This window comes from Phocoena sinus, chromosome 14, assembly GCF_008692025.1.
Source record: "Phocoena sinus isolate mPhoSin1 chromosome 14, mPhoSin1.pri, whole genome shotgun sequence".
In the NCBI taxonomy this organism is placed as follows: Eukaryota; Metazoa; Chordata; class Mammalia; order Artiodactyla; family Phocoenidae; genus Phocoena; species Phocoena sinus.
The window spans coordinates 348,343-372,594 of NC_045776.1; the positions used below are offsets into that span (position 1 = coordinate 348,343).

The 24,252-nt window shown below is 50.5% G+C and overlaps 1 protein-coding gene across 3 annotated transcripts in view; it reads left to right on the forward strand.

Moving 5' to 3' along the window:
* Positions 1 to 24,252, forward strand: part of SLC66A2 (solute carrier family 66 member 2) — a 46,803-nt gene that overhangs the window by 6,539 nt on the left and 16,012 nt on the right. Inside the window, exon 3 of one of the 3 annotated variants that reach the window (XM_032602403.1) lies at positions 7,014 to 7,064. The exons of the other annotated variants lie outside the window; for them this stretch is intronic. Coding sequence (XP_032458294.1) covers positions 7,014 to 7,064 — 51 coding nt within the window. The remainder of the gene's footprint in view (positions 1 to 7,013; positions 7,065 to 24,252) is intronic. 3 annotated transcript variants of the gene reach the window in all.

Sequence of the window (24,252 nt, forward strand, 5' to 3'; positions counted from 1 at the left end):
GAAAGCAGGGCTCCTGGATCCTGGACCCCTCATGAGTTGAGGAGCTGGCTCTTAACTTTCTCTGAGTCGAGGGCTTTCTGCCCGAGCGGCTTCTGCCCCTGCCCTCTGTGGTCTGTGCCCTTTCGAGCCTCCCCTTTAATGGGTGCAGGATCTCACAGCCGAGTGCAGAGTGGGCCGCGTGGGGAGGTCAGTGGTGTGTCTTCACCCAGGGCGGGCGGAAGGCCTGGAGAGGACACCCGGTGCCCTGGTGGCGTAGTGGTCCTGCCCCTCAGGCTCTGCGGCGGGAGACCAGGCTTGTGACCTTGTTTGAAACTGTGCGTGGGTCGTGAAGGCGGAGGGTGCCAGATACAGCAGGTGTTGAGGCCTCTGGGTCACGCGGCAAACTTGGAGTTTAACGTTGGACATTTGATAGCAGCTCACGGTGATGGCCGGCCCTGGTGGAGGGAGCACTGTGCCTCCTGACCTCTGGGCCCCCTCCTGACCCCGGCCCTCCCCCACTGGGTCCCCTGTGGCCTCAGGGAGAGTCGTCTCCTCAGCTCCGCCCACACTGGCTGAGACTCTGAGCATTCAACACTTGAATCCAGATCGGTTTACATGTTTCCGTGTCTACTGTTTATGAGACACACAGGTCTCACCACCCCACTATGGGAAGCTTTTAATGAATGTGTGGGTTTATTTCCTTTCATTTGCCAGAAGTAGGCGGGTGGGCTGTGAAAAAGCCAAGCGGTTCGGGCCTGGAAGCTCTGAGAGCCCGTGGGCCGCTGTGCCGCAGCCCCCGTCTCTCCCCCCACCCTCCGTGGCAGGTGGCTGGCCTCCGCTTCCCGACGTGTCAGCTGAGGCCTCGGGACACAGACTTCTTGGGGAACTGACCATGCACATTACAGTAACTCTCCAGGAGAGTCTGGGGAGCTTTGTTTCATGGTTCTCATAGGATGGCCAGGCAGCCTAACAAAAAGCTTAAATATTTTCCAGCTATCTTTTATAGAGGTTTGCAGTTTTGAAGGTCACTAATTCTACTTGAAAGTTAAGGTTAAAGAAACGTAGATGGTGGTGAGGAGAAAAAGCAGGTTACTTAGAAAATTAAATATCTAATTTGTTATCTGAAGAGCTGCATGTGCTCATTGTAGACGTTTTAGGGAAGACAGGATATACAGTAGGAGTAAAAAGCCTTCCGTCCCGCCACCCAGAGGTGACTACTTTGAACATTTTGTAGACGTTTTAGGGAAGACAGGATATACAGTAGGAGTAAAAAGCCTTCCGTCCCACCACCCAGAGGTGACTACTTTGAACATTTTGTAGACGTTTTAGGGAAGACAGGATATACAGTAAGAGTAAAAAGCCTTCCGTCCCACCACCCAGAGGTGACTACTTTGAACATTTTGTAGACGTTTTAGGGAAGACAGGATATACAGTAAGAGTAAAAAGCCTTCCGTCCCGCCACCCAGAGGTGACTACTTTGAACATTTTGTAGACGTTTTAGGGAAGACAGGATATACAGTAGGAGTAAAAAGCCTTCCGTCCCACCACCCAGAGGTGACTACTTTGAACATTTTGTAGACGTTTTAGGGAAGACAGGATATACAGTAAGAGTAAAAAGCCTTCCGTCCCACCACCCAGAGGTGACTACTTTGAACATTTTGGTATAGTTTTCCATTTTTTTCTTTTTTCTTTGTTAGTCTCCTGTCACAAAATTGGGATCATTTTCAAAATTAGGATCAAACGTTTTCAAACCTCTCATTCCACTGGCAGCTTTTCCATGCCCTTGTGTGTAGTGGGGGCAGGGCCAGGGGTGTGGTCCCCCTCCTCGGGTTGTCCCAGGTGAAAAGGCATCCACCGAGACCACGTGTTTCACGGAGGAATTGGCTGGAGACACTAATATGCACCTGCTGTTTAACTGTGAACTAGGAGTGAAGTGTGGTGTCCGTCTCGAAGGTGCCGTGTTTTTCCTTTTTCGCTTTTTATTGTAGAGAATTTCAAGCACGTAGAAGTAGGGAGAGTAGCATAACGGAGCTCCGTGTGGCACCATAACCACCTCCAGACCCCGTTCACATCTTTCTCCTGCAGTTTCTGAAGCAAATCCTAGTTGTAGCCTCTTTATAGATAGTCTGTAACGTATCTCTAAAGAAATCGTCACCCATAAGAAATCAATGGTTCCTTATCATGAAACCACCATCTGTGTGTGAGTTTCCAGCTGTCTTGTCCGTTTCCTGGCTTTTTGGCCAGTTTGTTTCCTTAAATCAGGATCCAGCACACACTGTGATTGGCTGGTGTCTTTGTTGTTGATTTGTCTTTTTAATCTATAGGTTCTCCCTAACTCCCCCTTCTCCTTGGAACTTATCTGTTGTTGAAACGGGTCGTTTGCTGTGAGCTGAGCGCTGCACGCCCAGCACAGGGTCAGCAGACCAGCAGCAGTGTTCAGAGCGAGTCAGGCCCACGGGATCTGGACGGAATCGGGCTGCTGAACCAGGTCTGTCTGGGACGCCCTGCAGAGAACATTTTAAAAGATAACTGGACCCAGGTCTGGCCCTTTGTCTTTGCAGGACTGTTGCGTCCTTCCTCTGGGAGGTGTGGCTGTCAGCTGGCCCCTCTGGGTGGTGGCAGCCACCGGGGCCCAGGGCCCAGTCTTGACAGTCAGCCCCAGGCCACCAGCCCCAAGGCTCCGCCGTCTCAGCTTCTGTAGAGAAACTTCCCCACAAACGCTACTTGGTCTTCCGACGGTTTGATTTGTAAAGGAAGGCAGGTGAAGGCCTATATTTGCCTCTTTTCAAAATTGGTTCCCAGCACCTTGCAGCGATGAGCACGTTTGTTTGTACGTTATCCTGTGTTTCATGAGGTGGAAGCCCCTTTACCCACCTCTGGCCAGGGGGAGCCTCTGCCACCGGCTCTTTTTTTTTTTTTAATAGATTAATTAATTAATTTATTTTTGGCTGTGTTGGGTCTTCGTTTCTGTGCGAAGGCTTTCTCTAGTTGCAGCGAGCGGGGGCCACTCTTCATCGCGGTGCGCGGGCCTCTCACTGTAGCGGCCTCTCTTGCTGCGGAGCACAGGCTCCAGCCGCGCAGGCTCAGTAGTTGTGGCGCACGGGCTTAGTGGCTCTGCAGCATGTGGGATCTTCCCGGACCAGGGCTCGAACCCGTGTCCCCTGCATCGGCAGGCAGATTCTCAACCACAGCGCCACCAGGGAAGCCCTGCCGCCGGCTCTTGATCTTTGACCTTTGGTCCTGTGGACCCCGGACACTGGTGCGACAAGATGCTCTGAGCTTGCTGTCCAGTTTCCTGCCCCAGACCTGCAGTCAGCCAGGTGTCCGAGGAGCCTGGTCTGGAGGTTTCCCAGGAGACAGAGTGCCCCCTCCCAGGCTGGCCCTTCACGGGGCCCTGGTCGGCTCTGATCTTCCCACTGCAGCCCAGGGACCCAAGAATAACAGAGCGTGGCGTCTCTACCAGGCACCTCCCTCATGGCTCCTGGCCAGGTTCCGTCATGAGGCCGGCCGACAGCGAGGCTGCTGAGAAGTTGTTTCCTCGGGGATCCTCAGGGCCACACGTTCCTCCCGCCAGATTCCCGTGTTGTACTGTCACTAAGAATAGTGCCTCCCAATGGGTGTGTCACCAACCGGCTGCAGGCGTGAATTCACCTGAGGTTTGCCCCACATCTCAGCACGGGGGTGGCATTGGCTGGGGAGGTGGACGGGAGGGGTGACTGCTGAAGGGGACAGGTTTCCTTGTGAGGTGATGCAAGTTCTAAAATACCGTAGCGGTGGTGGCTGCACCACACACCTGTGGGTGCCCTGCACACCGCTGGGAGAGTGGCTCTTTGATGGTGTGTAGTTACAGCTCAGTAAAGCTGTAAAAACACGCCGGGTGGGGAGGGTCACGTGCCATCCTGAGACTGAAAGCTGAGGACGCCCCCTTCCCCAGGAAGATGTTTACCCGCAGACCGTCCTGCATTTTCAAGGGCTCCGTTGTGCCCTCGGGCATCAGGCTACGATCCTGCTTCAGTTCAGCCCGCTGCCCCGAAGCTGACACAGGGCCTCCTGTTCCCGTGTTGCCGCCATCCCTTCCACCACACACAGGCACCGTTGCCCCTGCGTAGTCTCTCCAAGGTGCCCCCAGCAGTGAGTCTCAAAGTGTGACAGGACTAAAGCCCCTGGGGCAGTTGAGGGCCTGCCTCTGGTCCACCCCGCAGCCTCCTCCTGGCCACCAGAGGCTGACTCTCCCGTCTCAGCTCCGCTGGAACTTCTGCCTTGTCATCTCGGCTTCCTGTCTCTGGGGCTGCTCGACGAGTGACCCCAAAACTTGATGACGTGAAAGGACATTTTTGCTTCGGACTCCACAGTTGGGCTGTTTGCTCGAGCTCCTCTCTCACTGTCTCATTCGCTCTCTCCCGTCCCCCCCTTTCTCTCTCTCTCTGTCTCTGTCTCTCCCTCACTGTCTCTCCCCCTTACCCCCTCTTTCTCTGTCTAGCTTTCTGTCTCTCGCTCTGTCTCTCCCTGTGTCTTTGTCTCTCTCTGTGTCTCTCTTTCACTCCTCTCTCTTGCTCTGTCTCTCCCTCTGTCTCTGTCTCTCTCTGTGTCTCTCTTTCACTCCTCTCTCTTGCTCTGTCTCTCCCTCTGTCTCTGTCTCTGTCTCTGTCTCTCACTGTCTCTCCCCCTTACCCCCTCTTTCTCTGTCTAGCTTTCTGTCTCTCGCTCTGTCTCTCCCTGTGTCTCTGTCTCTCTCTGTGTCTCTCTCTCTTTCACTCCTCTCTCTTGCTCTGTCTCTCCCTCTGTCTCTGTCTCTGTCTCTCACTGTCTCTCCCCCTTACCCCCTCTTGCTCTGTCTCTCCCTCTGTCTCTGTCTCTCTCTGTGTCTCTCTCTCTTTCACTCCTCTCTCATGTGTCTGGGTTGGTGCTGGCTGTTGGCCGGACCTCAGCCGGGCTCTGCTGGAACATCCCTGCGTGGCCTCCTCGTGTGGCCTGGGCTTCCTCACAAGGCGGCGCTGAGTTTCAAGGGGAGAACCGGGTGGACGCTGTATCTTTTTAAAGATCTAGTCTTGGAACTCACACAGCATCACTTCTGAAGACCTGCAGTCTCAGGCCACCCATAGTCAAGGGGGCAAAGACCCGCCTCCTGGTGGGGGAGGGGAGGTTCTGAGGACAGTGTGGTTGTGTGTTTTTTTAAAGATTCAGTTATTATTTATTTATTTTGGCTGCGTCGGGTCTTAGTTGCGGCACGCAGGATCTTCGTTGAGGCACGCGGGGGGATCTTTCGTTGCAGTGTGCGGGCTTCTCTCTAGTTGTGGCGTGTGGGTTTTCTCTTCTCTAGTTGTGACACGCAGGCTCCAGGGCTTATGGGCTCTGTGGTTTGCAGCATGCAGGCTCTCCAGTTGTGGCACGTGGGCTTAGTTGCCCTGTGGCATGTGGGATCTTAGTTCCCTGACCAGGGATTGAACCCGTGTCCCCTGCGCTGTAAGGCGGATTCTTTACTGCTGGACCACCAGGGAAGTCCCAGTGCAGTTGTTTTGGAACCTTCGTGCCTGGCGTGCAGTGTGTCCTCAGTACAGCTCTGTGGAAGCACATGATGGTTGAAAACATTTCTAGCGTCTCTCAGCTTCAGAGCCCACTTTCTTCCATCTGTCTTGTGCAAAGGTGTCTTTTCTAAAACGTAGATCTGATCATGTTGCTTTCCAGCCAAGGAACCTTAGGTAGCTTGGCGCAGTACACAGGGATGTGACCTTCCCACCCAACTTACCCAGCCCTCTGCTTGCCGACCCCCAGCTCTGCACCCGCGCACTCTGTGTGTCTCCCAGCCATGCCCGGTGCTTCTGCATGTGCGAAGCTCTGCTTGTCAGCTCAGTGTGATCAAGCCTGGAGAGGAGAAGGGAAACGGTGTCTGAAATGCACAAGTAACTGAGTTGAGCGCTCTCTCCTACAGCCTCCCTCCTCTCCCCTCCTTCCCTCTTTTGATCTGTAGAGGAGGTGCCCATGAATGGTGAAATTGGTCTGAATCAAATAAATAGAAGCAAAAAGCTGAGAGAATCTGACCAACTCTGAGGGGTCAGAACCCAGAAGGTCCAGGAGGGGGTGTTGGGGAGAGGGGTGGGGTGAGGAGAGGAGACTGCAATTTGTGTTGGTTTATAAACCACTCCCCCTGCCCCAACCCTCCAGCTCCTCCGGGTCTAGGCAGCAAGTCTGGTGTTTGCTTTTAGTTGATTACATGCAAAATTTCCATTTTGGGGTAGAGTGAACATGGCCTGGGGCAGGTAGCACACGACCTTTGGTCTTGCCTCTGCTTTCTGACCTCAGTGACTCTTCTCTTTAACTACTGTCCATCCCAAGCCCCACCTGCAGGTGGAACCCAGCTGGAGGTGCTCTGTCTTCAGGGCCTCTGGTCGGTAGGTCAGTCGGTCATTGTCCTGGGGTGGCCCAGACTAGGGAGGTCTCAGGTGGGGTGGGGTGCTCGGAGGGGCAAGGTACCTGGCAGTTGAATTGTCGCACAGTGGGTCAGGTACTCCTTCCTGGGCCACAGTGGAGACAGCTGCCAGACCTGCTCCCTGACTGGGTGTGATGTCCGAGGGCGGTCAAGTTCACGTGCTGAGCTAGCTCTCCGTTTATGGCGGGAGTCCTGTTGAGTGTCCTCTGAAAACAGCTCTATTGAGCAAGCTTCTGGAGAGTTTGGACCCTGAGACAACTACCTTGCAACCAGGGCTTGCGTACAGATGAGTTCCCAGGGGAAAGTAGAAGGAGGGTCTGCTGTATCTCTGTCAGCACCTCTGACCTTAGAAATTAAATGAAAATGAGGTGGCTTTTCATTTTTTTCCCTCTGTCCCAAGCACTTATTTGGAGGAGGGTAGGTTTGGAGAAAAATGGTTCAGAAAGTGTATTTCCTAATGCACAGAAACTAAAAGCTCGCTGTCTTCCTGTTCCATTGTTTTCTGTTTTTTTTTAAAGAAATACAACAAGGACTTACCAGTGTTAAAACCAGTCTGTTTTTGTCTCTTCTTCCTTCCTGTTTTCTCTCTCTCTGTCTTTAAATGTAGCTGCAGATAATAAAGATGAAGCCAGAGCCCCCCCCAGGCGGTCATATCTGGGTAGGTACCACGCTGCATGAACCCCCCCCCCAGGCGGTCACATCTGGGTAGGTACCACGCTGCATGAGCCCCACCCAGGCGGTCACATCTGGGTAGGTACCACGCTGCATGAGCCCCCCCAGGCGGTCACATCTGGGTAGGTACCACGCTGCATGAGCCCCCCCCAGGTGGTCACATCTGGGTAGGTACCACGCTGCATGAACCCCCCCCCCCCAGGCGGTCACATCTGGGTAGGTACCACGCTGCATGAGCCCCCCCCAGGTGGTCACATCTGGGTAGGTACCACGTTGCATGAGCTTCCTCCTCTGCAGCTCGTCCCTCTCTGTCTCTGCTCCCATCTGTGCCGCATCCTCACCTTGCATGCACATCATCCACCCAGTGTGGCCAAGGCTCCAGCCAGCCAACCAGCCACACCTGCTGTTTTTGAGCATGAAGTAGCTCCTAGAAACCTGCCCATTTCCTGCGTGTGTGGGAGCGGGGAGAGGGAGGGAGGGGCATGGAGAGGTAGAAAGAAAGAGAAATGATCAGAACACAAGTTTTGGAATTCTTTCGTTAAATTTATTCCAAAGTATTTTATTCTTTTTGATTCTATGGTAAATGGAATTGTTCTCTTGATTTCACTTTGGTTTGCTCATTGTTTCTTTGTAGAAATAAAATTGATTTTCACAAATTGATCTTGTGTCCTGCAACTTTGCAGAACTCATTTATTCTAATCATTTTTTAGTGGATATTTGAGGCTTTTCTATATGCAAGATTCTGTTACCCGCAGATAGAGGTAGTGTTACTCCTTCTTCTCCGATCTGGATGCGTTTCATTTCTCTTTCTTGCCTAATAGCCCTGTGGCCAGACGTGGGAGAGCAGGTGTGCTTGTCTTGTTCCTGATTGTAATGAGAGGGCATTTAGTCCTTGACCATTAAGTATGATGCGAGCTGTGGATTTTACAGAGATGCCCTTTATCAGGTTAAGCAAGTGCCCTTCTGTTCTGAGTTTGTTGAGTTTTTCCATCATGAAAGGATATTTAAGTTTGTCAAATGCTTTTTGTGTCTGTTGAGATGATCGTGTGGTTTTGTCCTTTATTCTGCTTTTACAGTGTATTACATTGATGGATTTTTGTATGCTGGACCAACCTTGCATTCTCGGGATAAATCTCATCTGATCATGATGTATAATCCTTTTTATAAGTTGCTAGATTCTGTTTGCTAGTATTAGGTGGAGGATTTTTGTGTCCATATTCGTAAGAAATATTGGTCTCTTTTTTTCTTTCTTCTTGTGATGACTGGTTTTAATATCAGGATAGAACTGGCTTTATAAAGTAAGTTAGGAATGGGAAGTGTTCCTTCCTCTTCTATTTTTTTTAATTTTAAGACTTTGCTATCAGTTTCTTATTAATTAAAATGTTTTAATTGAAATATATTTGACATATAACATTATGTAAGTTAAATGTGTGTATGTTAATTTGATACATGTATATGCTGTGATATGATAGCCATGGAGTGATAATGAACACCTCTATTGTGTTACATAATTATCTTTTTTTTTTTAGTAGTTGGAATAATTACTTTTAGTCTCTTAGCAAGTTTGATGATTATAATTCAGTGTTGTTATCTGTATTCAGTCTACTGTGCATTAGATCTATGGGGCTTATTTACTGCTTGTTGCAAGTTCACCGATTCTTTTAAATGTTTGGTACAATTATCCAGTGAAACTCTCTGGGCCTGGGCGTTTTGTGGGAAGTTTTAAAAGTACTAATTCAGTCTTTTACTTGTTATAGATCTATTCTGATTTTCTATTTCTTCCTGAGTTAGTTTCAGTAGAAGTTCTTTCTTGGAATTTGTCCATTTAATCTGTTATTTAATTTGTTGGCATATAATTGTTCTTGGTATTCCCTTATAATCTTTTCGACTTCTGTAAAGTTGGTGGTAATGATCTTTCTTTAATTCTTGACTTTAGTAATTTGACTCTCCTCCCTTTCTCTCTCCTTGTTTTGGTTCTTCCAGCTCAAGGTTTGTCCATTTAATTGGGTTTTTTCCCCCAAAGAGCCAACTTCTGGTTTTGTTGATTTTTCTCTATTGTTTTTCTAGTCCCTATTTATTTCCACTGTAGTATTTATTATTTCTTTCCTTCTGCTTATTTTGGGTTTAGTTTGCTTTTTTTTTTAGTTTAAGATAGAATTAATTTACTGATGAGGTATTTCTTCTTTTTTTTAAATTGATGTATAGTTGATCTTCTTTTTAAATATAGCATTTACAGCCATAATTTCCTTGTAAGGAATGCATTAGCTGCATCCTGTAAGTTTTGGTATGTTGTGTTTTTGTTTGCATTTTGGTCTTAAAATATTTTTAAATTTCCTTCAGGATTTCTTCTTTGACTCATTTGTTATTTTTGAGTTTGTTGTTTAATTTCCACATATTTGTGAATCCCCCAAATTTCCTTCTGTTATTGATTTTTAATTTAATTCCATTGTAGTTGGAGAACATATTTTGTATTATTCCAGTCATTTTATTTTATTTTATATTTTAAAAAAATGTATTCATTTTTGGCCGCATTGGGTCTTTGTTGCTGCTTGCGGGCTTTCTCTAGTTGGGGCGAGCGTGGGCTACTCTTTGTCGTGGCGCGCGGGCTTCTCATTGCAGTGGCTTCTCTTGTTGTGAAGCACAGGCTCTAGACATGTGGGCTTCAGTAGTTGTGGCACACGGGCTCAGTAGTTGTGGCTTGCGGGCTCTAGAGCGTGGGCTCAGTAGTTGTGGCGCATGGGCTTAGTTGCTCCTCAGCATGTGGGATCTTCCTGGACCAGGGATCGAACCTGTGTCCCCTGCATTGGCAGGTGGATTCTTAACCACTGCACCACCAGGGAAGTCCCTATTCCAGTCATTTAAAATTGAGGCTTGTTTGATGGCCTGGCTGACGGTCTCTCTTAGAGAACGTTCCATGTGCACTTCAGGACGATGTATGTTCTGCTGTTGTCAGGTGGAGGTGGAGGGGTGTCTGTTAGGTTTGTAGTGTGGTCAGGTCTCCTCTTCCCTTTTTCCTCTGTCTAGTTGTTATGTCCGTTACTAGAAGTGTGTATTGAAATCTTCAGCTACCTTTAGATTATTTGTTTCTCTTTTCACTTCTGTCAGTTTTTGCTTTTTATATTTTGGGGCACTGTTGTTAGGTGCATACGTTTATCGTTTTATACTGACAGATTGGCCCTTTTATCATTATAAGATTTTCCTTCATTTCTAGGGACTTTTTTGTTTTAAAGTCGATTTTTTTCTGATAGTAGTGTAGCTACTGAAGATCTCCTATGATTGCTGTTTGTATGGCATATCTTTTTCCACTTTGCTTTTGACTTCTTTTCATCTTTGAATCTAAAGCACGTCTCCTGTGGACGGCATATAGTGGATCATTGAAACAAACTCATTCTGGCAATTCTGCCCTTTGATTGGATTGTTTAATTCATCCACATTGAATGTTATCGTGATATGTTTAGATTCACACCTGCCATTTCAGTTTCTGTTTTGTGCCCTCATGTCTACCCTAGCCCCCAACTGTTCCTTCTTTACTGCTTTCGTTTGTATTAAGTGAACATTTTCTAGTGTAACATTTTAATTCCTTTAGTGAGCCTTAAATATATATATAGACACACATACATATGTATGTGTGTGTGTGTGTGTATACTACATTATATCACACTATATTATATTATATTATGTTATTTTCTTGGTGGTTGCTCTAAGGCTTATGATACGCATCTTACCAGAATCTACTTCAGACTTATACTAACTTAATTATTTAATCAGTTAAGAGAGGAAAGGAGAAGAACTATGCACATATACTGTCTTTTATAATTACCTGCATAATTACCTTTACCTATACTTTTTGTTTTCTCAAGTGGATTATAATTATTGTCTGATGTCTCTCTCTTTCATCATGAAGAACTTATTTTTTGTATTCCCTGTAAGATGGGTCTGCTAACAAGAAATTCTCCCAGTTCTTTTTTATCTGGAAATGTCTCTATTTTGCCCTTGTTTTAAAAAAAAATTTTTGCAGGAATTCCCTGGTGGTCCAGTGGTTAGGACTCCACGATCTCGTTGTTGAGGGCCCGGGTTCAGTCCCTGGTTGGGGAACTAAGATCCCACAAGCTGTGCAGCCAGGATAAAAAAATAAAGTTTGCTGGATGTAAGAATCTTGCTTGACAGTTTCTTTGCTGCATTTCAAATATGTTACTCATTATCTCTTGCTGATTTCTTTCTTTTTTTTTTAAGTTAATTTATTTTTTAAATTTTGGGCTGCATTGGGTCTTCGTTGGTGCACACGGGTTTTCTCTAGTTGCGGTGAGCAGGGGCTATTCTCAGTTGCGGTACGTGGGCTTCTCATCGTGGTGTCTTCTCTTGATGCAGAGCACGGGCTCTAGGCACGCGGGCTTCAGTAGCTGTGGCACGCGGGCTCAGTAGTTGTGGCTCGAGTGTTCCAGAGCGTGGGCTCAGTAGTTGTGGCGCACAGGCTTAGTTGCTCTGCAGCATGTGGGACCTTCCCAGACCAGGGCTGGAACCCTTGTCCCCTACATTGGCAGGCGATGCTTAACCACTGCACCACCAGGGAAGTCCCTGATTTCTTTCTTCTTTTTTTATTTTTTGGCTGTGCCACTCGAATTGCGGGATCTTAGTTCCCTGACCAGGGATTGAACCCAGGCCCTTGGCAGTGAAAGCATGGAGTCCTACCCACTGGACCGCCAGGGAATTCCCTCTCTTGCTGTCTTTTTCTTTGGCATTCAACATTTAGACTGTGGTATTCCGTGAGGGTGTAGTTCTCTTTGTACTTACCCTTTCTGGAACTTGTTAAGCTTCTTGGGTGTGTAGACTGATATTTTCATCAAATCTGGGAAGTTTTCGGTCATTATTTCTTAGGCTGTTTTCCTCTCCTTTCTCCTCTCTTCAGTGCACCCGTCACACACATGTTGGTGCACTGACTATTATTCTGTGTGTCTCTGAGGCTCTGTTCAATTTTCTGAATTCCATTTTCTCATTCTTCTTCAGATGCATGATCTTTATTGACCTGTGTTCAAGTTTGCTGAATCTTCCGCTAGCTCAGCTCTATTGTTGAGCCCCTTATTGTGCTTTTTTTTTTTTTTTTTACCTCAGTTACTGGACTTTGCAACTCCAGAATTTTCATTTGGCTCTTTTTAGTAATTTCTACCTCTTTATTGCTATTCTCTGTTTGATGAGACATTGTCAGTATACGTCTTCCTTTCATTCTTCATGTACGGTTTCCTTTAGTTCTTTGGACCTATTTGTAATGGCTGCTTTGAAGTCTTTTCTGCTGAGTCCAATGGTTCTGTCCCTTCAAAAGCAATGTTTCCTTTTCTTTCTTCTTCTGTGTATGGGCCACTTTCCATACATACTTTGTTGAAAACTGGCTGTTTGAGGTAAAATACTGCAGCAACTCTGGACGCTGACCCCACCCTGCTTGGGGGCCTGTTTGGTGTCTGTGTGTTTAGTGACTTGGCTGGATGGCTGCCCTCTTAGAGTCCCTCCCCCGCCAGGCTGGCTGTGGACCTGCTGTCTTTGACTCTCCTTGTCCCCCCTGTTAAGCTGCTCCGGGGTCTGCCACCACTGATTAACAACTGATTGCTCTGTTGGTTTTGATAACGGCCTAGGCCACGCAGCGCTCTAAGGTCTGATCCAGTTAAAGTCAGGCAGGGGTGGCCTGAGGCCCGCCTTTGACAGTTGCTGTGTCCAGGAGGGCTGCTCTTGCTGTCTTTCTGATAAACCTTCAGCTTCCCCTCAGTTGCCCTCCGACAGGTTACCTATTGTGTTTGTCTGTGCCCTTAGGCTTGAGCCTGTTCCAAGCAAGGTACCCCTCTGGGGGGAGCGGTGGAGCGCTCTGTTCTCACCCCTCCACTTCCAGGGCAGACCCTCTGAACCCTTGCTCTGGAGCTGGAGGCCGGGCAGCGGTGGCCCTTGTTGGGGTGACTGCAGTGCTTTAAGTGCAGGCACTGGGGGTTGTAGCCCCTGGTATTTCCCGGCTTCCCCTCCAGTTGTGGGACCTCCACCCCATGAGCGCACTGAGGCAGGAGGGATATTCTGTACCTGCTGCTCCTGGGGGCTGCGGGGAGGGGCCCCTCTGGGCTGCCCCCACCTGGGGTGATGCTGTCATCACTCGGGGGCAGGGCAGGAAGCAGGCCACGTCCAGGCTCTTTTCCCAAATAGTTGCCTCTCGGTTCCAGAGACTCACACCAGGGGGTGGAGAACCTCACGCCCCTGTCCTGGACGGCCCGTCCCCTCGGCTGCGTTTCACCCGACGGAAGCCCTGCTGCCGAATTACAGAGGGTGTTTCGGGCCAGGAGGGCACTAGCTTTTCCGTGTTTCTTTACTTACGGGTGAACTCAGGGCACTTGAGCATCTCTGTGGGTTTACCGTCACGTGGGCGCTCTGGAAGGTCCGCCTTACCGGAAGGCCATGTCCTCTCTTCCCTTTGAGCAGTAGCCTTAAAGCTTCACTTTTAAAGTGAAGCTGCTGTCTTGATTTGGGGAAAACGATTTATCCCAGTCTGCCTGGGTCAGGGCCTTTCTGGCGCTCGTCCAGCTGGGTACAGCCATGTGGGTGCCGTGGTTCAGCACAGAGCTGGTTCGGTCAACCAGTGACCAGCTCGCTGGGCAGACTGGCAGAGCAGGGAGCACAGGCCGTCAGCCTCTGGCCTCTCTCGTTGTCCGAGCAGAAGCTAGCAGTGGGGCCTGGAGGTGTGAGGGGACACGACGAAAAGCCTCTTGCAGCCAGGAGCCAGGAAGGCCAACCAACCAGCACCCACGGGGGGCTCACCCTGCCCGGGGCCGCCTTGGGACGTGATGAGCTCACCTCCCAGGTAGCACTTTTGAATGAGGGGTGTGTCCCCTCTCAGTGGTCAGTCCTGCCCAGCTAGGGGGTCGGTGGGGCCTTCGGCTGGGTCTCTGCGTCTCTGGGCCGTGGCCTGCCTGCTTTGGACGAGGACATACGGAATGAAAGGTGGGTTCGAAACGTGAGCCAGGCTCTGTAGGCTGAGAGGGCATTTATACTTGTGCACCAGATCGCTGGCTACCCTTGCTGAGTCCTGTGTCGTCCCTGGTCATTTGGATAAAGTGAAGCTGGGGGCCAGGAAGGGTCCGCACCTGGGTGGGCTTCCCTCCAGGTCAGCCCCTATCTGGAGCCCAGCCGGGCCGTGCCCTGGGCCTTCTCAGATGGCCCTGTGCTCCTATGGGGGCTGGCACACCCTCTTTCTTTGCTGGAGGGTGAGCCCTGGACATGGGCTCGGAGGTCAGGGCTGCGTCCCAGGACCCAGCGGGCACTTCAGAGTCATAAAAACAGGTGAATGAGACAGCGGTGGGGTTAAGAGCCAGGTTTCAGTTTGAACCAGGGCTTTGAAGGGATGGAAGGTTGGCACGTGAGGGTCTTCTGAGAAAGGGGCCATCCCGAGGGTGGCCTTGTCCCCGGGAGTGGGGCGCGTGGGGAGCCCCCTTGGTGGTGTCCCCGCCCCGGGGCTCGCGCGTTCTCCCCACGGGGCCGGGGCCGGAGCGCACGGGGCCCTCCGGCGGTCACTCGTGTCTTCCCGGGAGCGGGTCGCACGGGGGCGCGCGCGGGCCGCCAGGCCAGGATTGAGCGTCGGTTGCTGCGGAGCCGTAACTGCCCGTGGTTAATAGGGTCTCGGCTTTAATGGGAGGGGCGGGCCCCGGGCTGTGGGCGGGACGGGTCCGGGCCCCCTTGGCGGGCCCGGGAGGCGGTGGTGCCGGTTGTGCCGGTTTTCCATGGCCTTGGACGGCGACGCGAGGAGCGGACCCGACAGCCCAGTCCGGTGGCAGCAAACCGGCCTCGGCGTCAGCCGTGCTGCCGGCCAGGCCCAGGCGTCCGGGGTCAGAGGGCAGTGCCCACAGCGTCCCCAGAAGCCTCCTTCCTCTTTGAAATGTGACCTCACGATTTGAGAGGACCAAGTTGTTGCATTGAGATAGGTGAGCGGTTTGTGTATTTTAAAAAAATCAACTCCGTGGAGGTGCAGTTTACATACAGCGGAGCTCCACTTGGAGGGAGTGCGCTCTAGAAAAGTCGCTGGGGGCGCAGGGGGCTCCTGGGCCGGCCGGCTGGTGCGTGTCCCTCGCAGGTACCCGGTGAGGACCCGCGATCCTGCCTGGGGAGGGCCCCGTGTGCCGGCCGGAGCAGAGGCCCAGGAAGGGCTGCCCGGACACGGCTGCAGGTTGCGTGCGGCGGTACCTGGGGTGTCTGCGCGCTGTTCCTGCTTTTCTCTCGCTAAGGAAAGCACCAGGCTGAGTGCGGCGACCCAGGTCGGCTCCGTGGCGCAGCGGCTTCTGTGTCTGGAGCCGCATTCAGAAACTTCCCCTGGGTCTCTGCTCTTCTCACCGGTGGCCGGTCTACACCCTCTTAGGCCAGATGTCTTCCATATTCGTTTGGAGCATAAAAACACAATCCGTTAAGAAACCGAGTCTTTCTTGCCACTAGGACACAGTCTCCTGGTGCAGATTCTCCAAATGGTAAATCACGTCTTAACCCAGAAGTGATGGGACTGAACAAGGAAGGGATGGATTTGTGGATCCAGGGAAGCCTCAGACCTTCTGAGTAACATTTCAGTAATTGGGAAGCTTCAGGGATGTGCTCTTCGCCATCAGGTGTCTCTGGAGGCAGGTAGGGAGCAGCTGAGCTGGATGCATCTGAGGCCACACGCGGCTCGGCCCCCAGTCCTGGGCACCTCCCTTCAGCTCTCAACGCCTTGCCTTCAAGTCTTGCCTTTTTGTCTGGAAACCCCCACATCCCGGGAGGAAGCATATCCTGCCTGAGTTTGGGGCTCGCTGCGGAAATGGTGACGGGGTGCAGTTTATGTTAACACCTCCAGTTCCTCGGGCCTCCTCCTGGCGGTGTTCTGCCCGTGTTCCTGTTCTCTGAGCACCGTCTGCTCACGCCTGCGCCTGCACTTGACAGTCCCCGGCACAGCAGGGGGCGGGGGCCCCAGGGGAGGAAGGTGTGGCTCCTTTTGAGGAGTCGGGGTGCCCGCCCTCCCCTGTCCCTGGGCTAGCACCACTTTTTCTGAAAGGGAATCCAGACCTCCCTTGTTTCTTAGCTTATTTTTTTTAATTATTAATGAGAAAATCTTCTGACATAGGAATTCCTAAAGAAGTAGAAAAAATGTTTGGTCGCATCTGATTACAGATCAGGAATCTACGTTTTATTAAGCCTTCTGTGTTCCTCTAACTTTTTCTGACTAAACTCTGCAAATTTCATTTCATGCTTTCTATATCTACCCAGTGGTATCTTCAGCTGACGTTTTTCCTTATATAATTCCTACTTTTTTCTCCCTACTGCTTGATTTAATTCACCGCAACACATCAGTTACAGTTGATGGGTAGATGGGTCGCTAAATGGATTTTAAGTTGTCCAGGATTCCAACGACAGCACCTAAAACTTGAAGTTTAAAAGAACTATTTTTAATTTCAGCATTACAAAATATATTTACTAAAGTGGGTATTTACGTCTGTATCTCTCTATGAAAAGCAAATCATATATATGAAAAACTTTATTACACATTAAAATTTATTTTTAAGATATAATTTACATACCATAAAACTTACCCTGAAAAATTTTAAAGTTGAGGTAAAAGTGGCACAAAGTAATCCATTTTAGCCGTTTGAAAGTATACAATTCAGGGCTTTTAGTGCATTCACGGTGTTGTGCAATCATCGCCACTGTCTAATTACAGGACGTTTCTATCACCCCAGAAAGAGACCCCACACCTCCCAATTTCCTTACGCCAAGCCCTGTCAACCACTCAACTGTTCTGCCTGTTTTGGACACTTCACGTCAGGGAATAATACAATATGTGCCTTTGTGTCTGGATTCTTTCACTCAGCATAATTGTTTTAAAATTTGTCCAGGTTGTAGAGTATATCAATAGTTCATTCCTTTTTATTGTTGAGTTATATGGTTGCGCTACAATTTGTGTGTTTATTAACTGGTTGATGGAAATTTGGGTCGTTTCCAGTTTTTGACTGTTACAGATGAAACTGCTGTGAATGAACCCTTGCGTACAGGTCTCTGTATGAACATATGCTTTCTTTTCTCTTGGGTGTATACCTAGGAGTGGACTGGCTGGATCATGTGGTAAGTGTACGTTTAATTTTTTAAGAAACTGTTGCACTGGCTTCCGAAGTTCTGCACCATTTTGCATTCCCACCAGCAGTGTGCGAATTCCAGTTGCTTTGCATCCTCATCAATACTTTGTATGGACCTTTTTAAAAAAAATTTTTAGCCATTCAGATAGGTATGGGGTGGCATTTCATCGTTGTCTTAACTTGCATTTCACTAATGATGTCGAGCATCTTTTCATGTGCTTGTCACCCTTATATCTTCATTGGTGAAGTATCCAAATCTGTCAATTTAAAAATTGTTCTTATTGAATTTTGAGTTTTTCATGTTTGGATACAGGTGTTTTTATCAGATACATGGTTTGCAGTATTTTCTCCCAGTCTGTGGTTTGTCTTTTCATTCTTTTAGTGGTTTCTTTTGACAAGCAGAAGTTTTAAATTTTTATGAAGCCCAGTTTATCAGTTTGTTCTTCTATCGGTTATGCTTTTAGTGTCAGGTTTAAGGCATCTTTGTCAAACTCAAGGGCACAAAGGTTTCTCCCTATTTTTTTTTCCTGGTGGTTTTGCAGTTTTAGGTTTTAAATTTAGATCTGTGATCTAATTATCTGTCAGTTAATTTTTGTTCACAGTGTGAGGTATGGCTCCAACGTTATTGTTTTTGCATATGGATGTCCAAAGACCGTCTTTTTTCCCCACTAAATCACCTTTGCATCTTTGTCAGAAATCAGCTGTCTGTGTGTGGGGTCCTTTTCTGGACTCTGCTCTGTCGTATTGATTTATTTCTCAATTCCCGTGCCAGCACCGCACTGTCCTGATCGCTGTGGCTTTTTTGGTGCCGAGTCTTGGAATCAGGTAGTGTCAGTCCTCCAACTTGGTTCTCTGTTCTACGTGCTTTGCATTTCTATATGAATTTTAGAATCCATTTGTCATTTTCTACAAAAAGCACGGTAGGATTTTGATTGGGATTATCTTGAATCTATAGATTGATTTGGGGAGAATTGACATCTTTATGATTGTGCCGAAAGTGTTAACACAGGAGGCTTGGGACTGCTGTCCTTAGGAAAGCCCGCTTGCCAAGTTGGCCCCTGGCTGATGTCTGGGAACTTGGAGTTTGGCATACTTCCCGTCATTCTCAACTGATGAGAGCGGCTTTCTGTGCTTCAGCTGTCTGGACACCTGCTTTCCTTCTGGAAGTCTGGGATTTTGGTGTGTGCTAGGCAGAGGGTATCTACGTGACCAGCCCCCAGTAAAAGCTCTGGGCACCGAGTCCTTAATGAGCTGCCCTGGTCATCGTCCGTTGCTGGAGGAATCAAGCTCATCCGAGGGAGGGTCCTGGGAGAGGCTCCCGGGAGCTCACACCTGGAGTTCTCCAGACGCCGCCCCATCTGCCCTTCCCTTTGTGGATTTTGCTTTATATCCTGTGGTACAATAATCACGGCTGTGGCTCTGGAGGCGTGCTGGGTGACTCCTCCTGAAAGATCATCGGACCTGGGGATGGTCTTGGAGACTCGTGACACAGCAGTGTTGAGACGCCAGCGCAGAAACACCGTGTAGGTGTCCACTTATGTCTGCTTTCATTTCCCTCAGCAATGTTTTGTAGTTTTCAGTGTGCCCATCTTGCACATTGTCAGATTTATCCCTAAGTATTTCATATTTTTCATTACCGTATCATGTATGGTATTGTTTATTAAGTCTCAGTTTCTGATTGTTCACTGCTGGTGTGTAGAAATGCAATTTACTTTTGTATGTTGATCTGATAGCCTGCAACCTTGCTGAACTCATTTATTCATTCTAATGGATTTTAGTGGGTTCCTTAGATACATAATAAATAAGATCATGTCATCTGCAAAAAGGGATAGTTTTACTTCTTCCTTTCCCACCTGGATGCCTTCTATTTCTTTTTTGTTTTTTTTTTGCCTGGTTGCTCTGGATGGAAACTCCAGCACAGTGTTGATTAGAAGTGGTAAGAGTGGGCATACTTGCTTTGTTCTTGATCTTAGGGAAAAGCATACTTTTGTTTATCCCCTGCCTACCTTAGAGTAATTGTCATGCAGTTAACTTTACATGTGCTAAAGCCCCATGCTACATTGCTCTTATTTTGTTTAAATAGTCACTTATCTATTAATAAGATTTAAATGATAAGAAAAAAAATCGTATATATTCACCCACTTATTTACCATTTCCAATGGTCATTTTTTTAAATTGATTTATTTAATTTATTTTATTTTTGGCTGCATTGGGTCTTCGTTGCTGCACACGGGCTTTCTCTAGTTTCAGCGAGTGGGGGCTACTCTTTGTTGTGATGCGCGGGCTTCTCATTGCGGTGGCTTTCTTGTAGCAGAGCACTGGCTCTAGGCATGCAGGCTTCAGTAGTTGTGGCACGTGGGCTCAGTAGTTGTGGCTCGTGGGCTCTAGAGCACAGGCTCAGTAGTTGTGGTGCACGGGCTTAGTTGCTCCGTGGCATGTGGGATCTTCCCGGACCAGGGCTGGAACCCTTGTCCCCTGCATTGGCAGGAGGATTCTTAACCACTGCGCCACCAGGGAAGTCCCCAGTGGTCATTTTTGATTGGATGCCAGACATTGTGAATTTTACTTTGCTGGGTGATGGGTATTTTTGTGGGCCTATACATTTTTCTTGAGCTTTGTTCTAGGGTGCAGTTAAGTAACTTGGAAACAGTTTGCTCTTTTTATTTTAAAAAAGATTTATTTATTTATTTATCTTGTTTATTTTTGGCTGCATCAGGTCTTAGTTGCGGCACGCAGGATCTTCGTTGAGGCAGGCGGGATGTTTCGTTGTGGTGCACGGGCTTCTCTCTAGTTGTGGCGTGTGGGTTTTCTCTTCTCTAGTTGTGGCGCGCAGGCTCCGGGGCCTGTGGGCTCTGTAGTCATGGCGCATGGGTTCCGGAGTGCGTGGGCTCTGTGGTCGTGGCGCATGGGTTCCGGAGTGCGTGGGCTCTGTGGTCGTGGCGCATGGGTTCCGGAGTGCGTGGGCTCTGTGGTCGTGGCGCATGGGTTCCGGAGTGCGTGGGCTCTGTGGTCGTGGCGCATGGGTTCCGGAGTGCGTGGGCTCTGTGGTCGTGGCGCATGGGTTCCGGAGTGCGTGGGCTCTGTGGTCGTGGCGCATGGGTTCCGGAGTGCGTGGGCTCTGTGGTGTGTGCAGCTCACGGGCTCTAAGTTGAGGCGGGTAAGCTCAGTAGTTGTGGCACGCGGGCTTAGTTGCCCCGTGGCACGTGGGGTCTTAGTTCCCCGACCAGGGATCGAATGTGCGTCCCCTGCACCGTAAGGCAGATTCTTTACCTCTGGACCCCCAGGGACGTCCCAGTTTGATCTTCTTAGATCTTGCTTTTAAGATTAGTTCAGCGGAACCAAAGCAGTGCCCAGTCTGTTCCCTGCTGCTGGGGCAAGTTGCCCCTGTGGTCTGCCTAACGCCTGTGTGTTTTGAGGTTTCCCAGGCTGGCTGGGGTGAGGGATGCCAATGTGAGCCCTCTTGGTTCCCTCGCTGGTGGGGGCCCCGCCGAGTCCTTGAGGGCCATTCTGCAGGCCCTTGGCCCCCACACGGCCCTCCCTCCAGCTCCGAGACCTGCACACCCCACCTGTTAATTCCCAGACCAGCTCGTTCACCCAGGCTGTCTGCCGGCTCGGCTGTGAGGGGCCCACTTCCTGTCCCGTGTCCTGGGAACTCGCAGGGTACAGCTGGGACAGTTTGGGGCGCACCACGCCTGCTTCCCATCTCAGAGGTCACTGTCCTTCATGCCCAATGTCCAGGGTCTTACTGGGAACTCGCAGGGTACAACTGGGACAGTTTGGGGCGCACCACACCTGTCCCATCTCAGAGATCACTGTCCTCCATGCCCAATGTCCAGGGTCTTACAAGGACATATTTTGCCCATTTTGGGTCCAAAACTCCACGTATTTTGACCGTGTTTTGGTTGTTTGGGAGAGTAAATGTGGCCCCTTTGCCCCATCTTGGCTGGAAAGAGAAGGGGCAGCTCAGTTCTTACTTTTCCGGCCTTTGTATTCTTCTAAGCACCGCTAGCCGCTTAGGTGTAAACGCCCAGCTAGTACGGGTTTTTGTTCCTGTCCTACAGCCTGGGATTTGCCAGAGTGGAAGGACGATTAACCTTTCTCCTCAGGGCGGTGGTGACGGTGACGGGCTGTTCCCTCCACTCCTTTGCTCTGTGTGAGCTGCCACTGTGGGTGTCCCAGGGAATCCCCACGCCCTCCGCTAGGGGCACCAGCTGTCCCCCTGCTGCTCTGGGGGGCCCTCCTTAGATGGCTCCGTTTGTGGTAAACGCATGAATTGAGGTGGCTTAGGGTGTGCTCGGCTTACCGGTGCCTATTTTTTAGGAAGGCCCTGTGCCTTGATTTTCAGTGAACATCGTAGGCTGAGTGAGTTGACAGGCTTGGATGGGGTTGGATGGGCCACAGAGAGGGACAGTGACCGCATCTGAAGCCCACGCGCATCAAGTCACGCTGTTGCCATGGAAACACAACTGGGCATCTGTGGGGCTCTCGTCTTTTTTTTTTTTAATTAATTTTATTTATTTTTGGCTGCGTTGGGTCTTTGTTGCTGCGCGTGGGTTTTCTCTAGTTGCGGCAACCGGGGGGCTACTCTTCATTGCAGTGCACAGGCTTCTCACTGCAGTGGCTTCTCTTTTGCAGAGCACTGGCTCTAGGCGCGCGGGTTTCAGTAGTTGTGGCACGCGGGCTCAGTAGTTGTGGCTCACAGGCTCTAGAGTGCAGGCTCAGTAGCTATGGCGCACGTGTGGGATCTTCCCGGACCAGGGCTCGAACCCGTGTCCCCTGCATTGGCAGGCGGACTCTCAACCACTGCGCTGCCAGGGCAGCCCAGCTCTCATCTTCTTGATCTCAGCACACTTTGCCTTCCTCTTTTGTCTCAGATACGTGGTAACTTGTGGAAATGCATGTGAGCGTCCTTTTTCCTTCCTCTGGAAGTTCACTGCTGTATCTCGTAAAGGGCCAGGTGCTCCCGGGTGCTGGCACGTTTCCCTGGAACTTCAGAAACAGTGGTCAACGCAGCTCCTGGAAGAGACGATTCCCCTGCCTGTGATACAGGCAGAGACAGACTTCTGGGAAGTGGGCATCGATCATGACAGGTACTCTGTCCCCGATGACTAGCTCCTATCCCACCTCCTCTGAGCCACACTTCCTCCTGCCCTTTCCCGTTCTCAGGGACCTTTGTCCTCACCCCCCGGAGGGCGTGCGGCGGTCCCTGTGCGGCAGTGGCTTCGGAGGCACCGACCTCTTGGATCTCATTCTCTGAGGCGGCCGAGTGCTGTTTGCCAAATGAGCGTTGAATTGGACAGCTTTCCACCTCGTTCGGAATTCATGCTTATTGATGATGACGCCTGTTACAGTCATTCGGGCCTTTTGAGGAGACACCTTGAGTTACTCATTCAGAACATGCGTATTTGGTCCCAGCTCTTCCTGAGCATAGACCTGTGAGCAAGTCATGCAGACTTTTTGTTTCCAAGCCCCCCGCACTCAGACGCGGGGCCCGGTGGCGCTGCTGGGCCGCCCTCACGTCACCCCCCTCCCCCCCACGCCTCTGCGCCCGCCCGCTTCACTCGCCCGGGCTGCCGGCCGGTTCCGAGTGGGGTCCTTGCGCGGGGACAGCACTTCAGCTGCAGCAGGTGGGTGCGGGTCTCAGGCCGGGTTTGCTGAAGGGGCGCGTCCCAGCGACCGCAGTGGCTGCGGTGGGCAGCCCGGAGCCTCATCACCACCACAGCAGTGGATGCTCAGGCGAGGGGCTGTCGGATGAGAATCTGACAGCTGTGATGCCCGAGCGCTGCTGTCGGACTCTGACCCACGTGGTTGAAGTTTTACAAACCTGAACGGCAGGAATTATGCTCATTTCCACAGGTCACCACAGTGAGTCACGGTGAAAAGGGCCGTGTCTCCTAGGTTCTCGAAGTGAATTGTTGGCACCTAAGCCTTCGGAGGGGGCAGTTTCCTGAGCATCGAGTCCAGGGAGCTGGCGCGCGCTGTGCATCCTGCCGGCTCGCCCGCCCAGGGCCCCCTGGCTGGTGCCAGGCTGATGGGAGGAGTCCGATCCGTCTGTCATGCTGGGGGCTCGTGTGCCGGTACATAGTCCTTGCTTTCAAAAGGAATTCTTTACAAATGTATCCAAGAGGCTGTGTTTTCTGCCACAGATGAGCTTAATTCCGTAAAATGCAACTTTGTGTTTTCGAGCGTAAACGCAGATTGCTCGACAGACTTGGTACAGCCATGTGCTCTGGCGAACGGCAGCCATATGAGCGAGCTCTCTGGAGGTGGCAGCGGGGCTCCCGGCCCCTCCGCGCTCCCACGGACGCCGTCCCCCCCTCGTCTTGACCCGCTTCTGGTCCTCGTGTCCCTCCTGGGAGTCCGTCGTGGTGAACGCAGGGAGGGGTGCTGTCTTCAGCGTCAGCGGAGCAGGGGGCTGACAGGATGCGGACTCCCCCGAGCGCCCGTGGGGTGACCTCGACCTTCGCTCTGCCGTTTCTGGCATTTGTGTGGATGGTTTTTTGGCTACAACGGCTTTGCAGAACCTGCCTGTGACACAGCGGGATGTGGACCGGCAGCCCAGGGGCCCGGGATGGCCTGAAGAGAGCTAGCGAGAAGTCGGAGGTGGCCACGCGGGCCCCCTGCGGCCTCCCTGAAGCCAAGGTGAAGCCCCAGGCCTGACCCTCCCTGAGGGTGGGGGGCGGGCAGAGATGCCGTGGCTCTGGCCCAGCCCCTCTCTGGGCACCATTCTTCTGTCCAAGCTCGCGCTGACGTCCTGTAGCCTCAGGACTGGGTGTACAAATATCTTTTCGAGTACGTGTTTTCAGTTCTTTTGGGTGTATGCCCGGAAGTGGAATTGCTGGATCATACAGTAATTCTGTGTTTAATTTGTTGAGAAACTGCCGTCCTGTTTTCCGCAGCGGCTGCGCCAATTTACATCCCCACCAGCAGTGCACGGGCTCCCTCTTCCCACCTCCTCGCCAACACTTGTTATTCCTTGTCTTCTTGATGATGGCCATCCTGACAGGTGTGAGGTGACATCTCATTGTGGTTCTGATTTGCATTTCCCTGATGATTAGT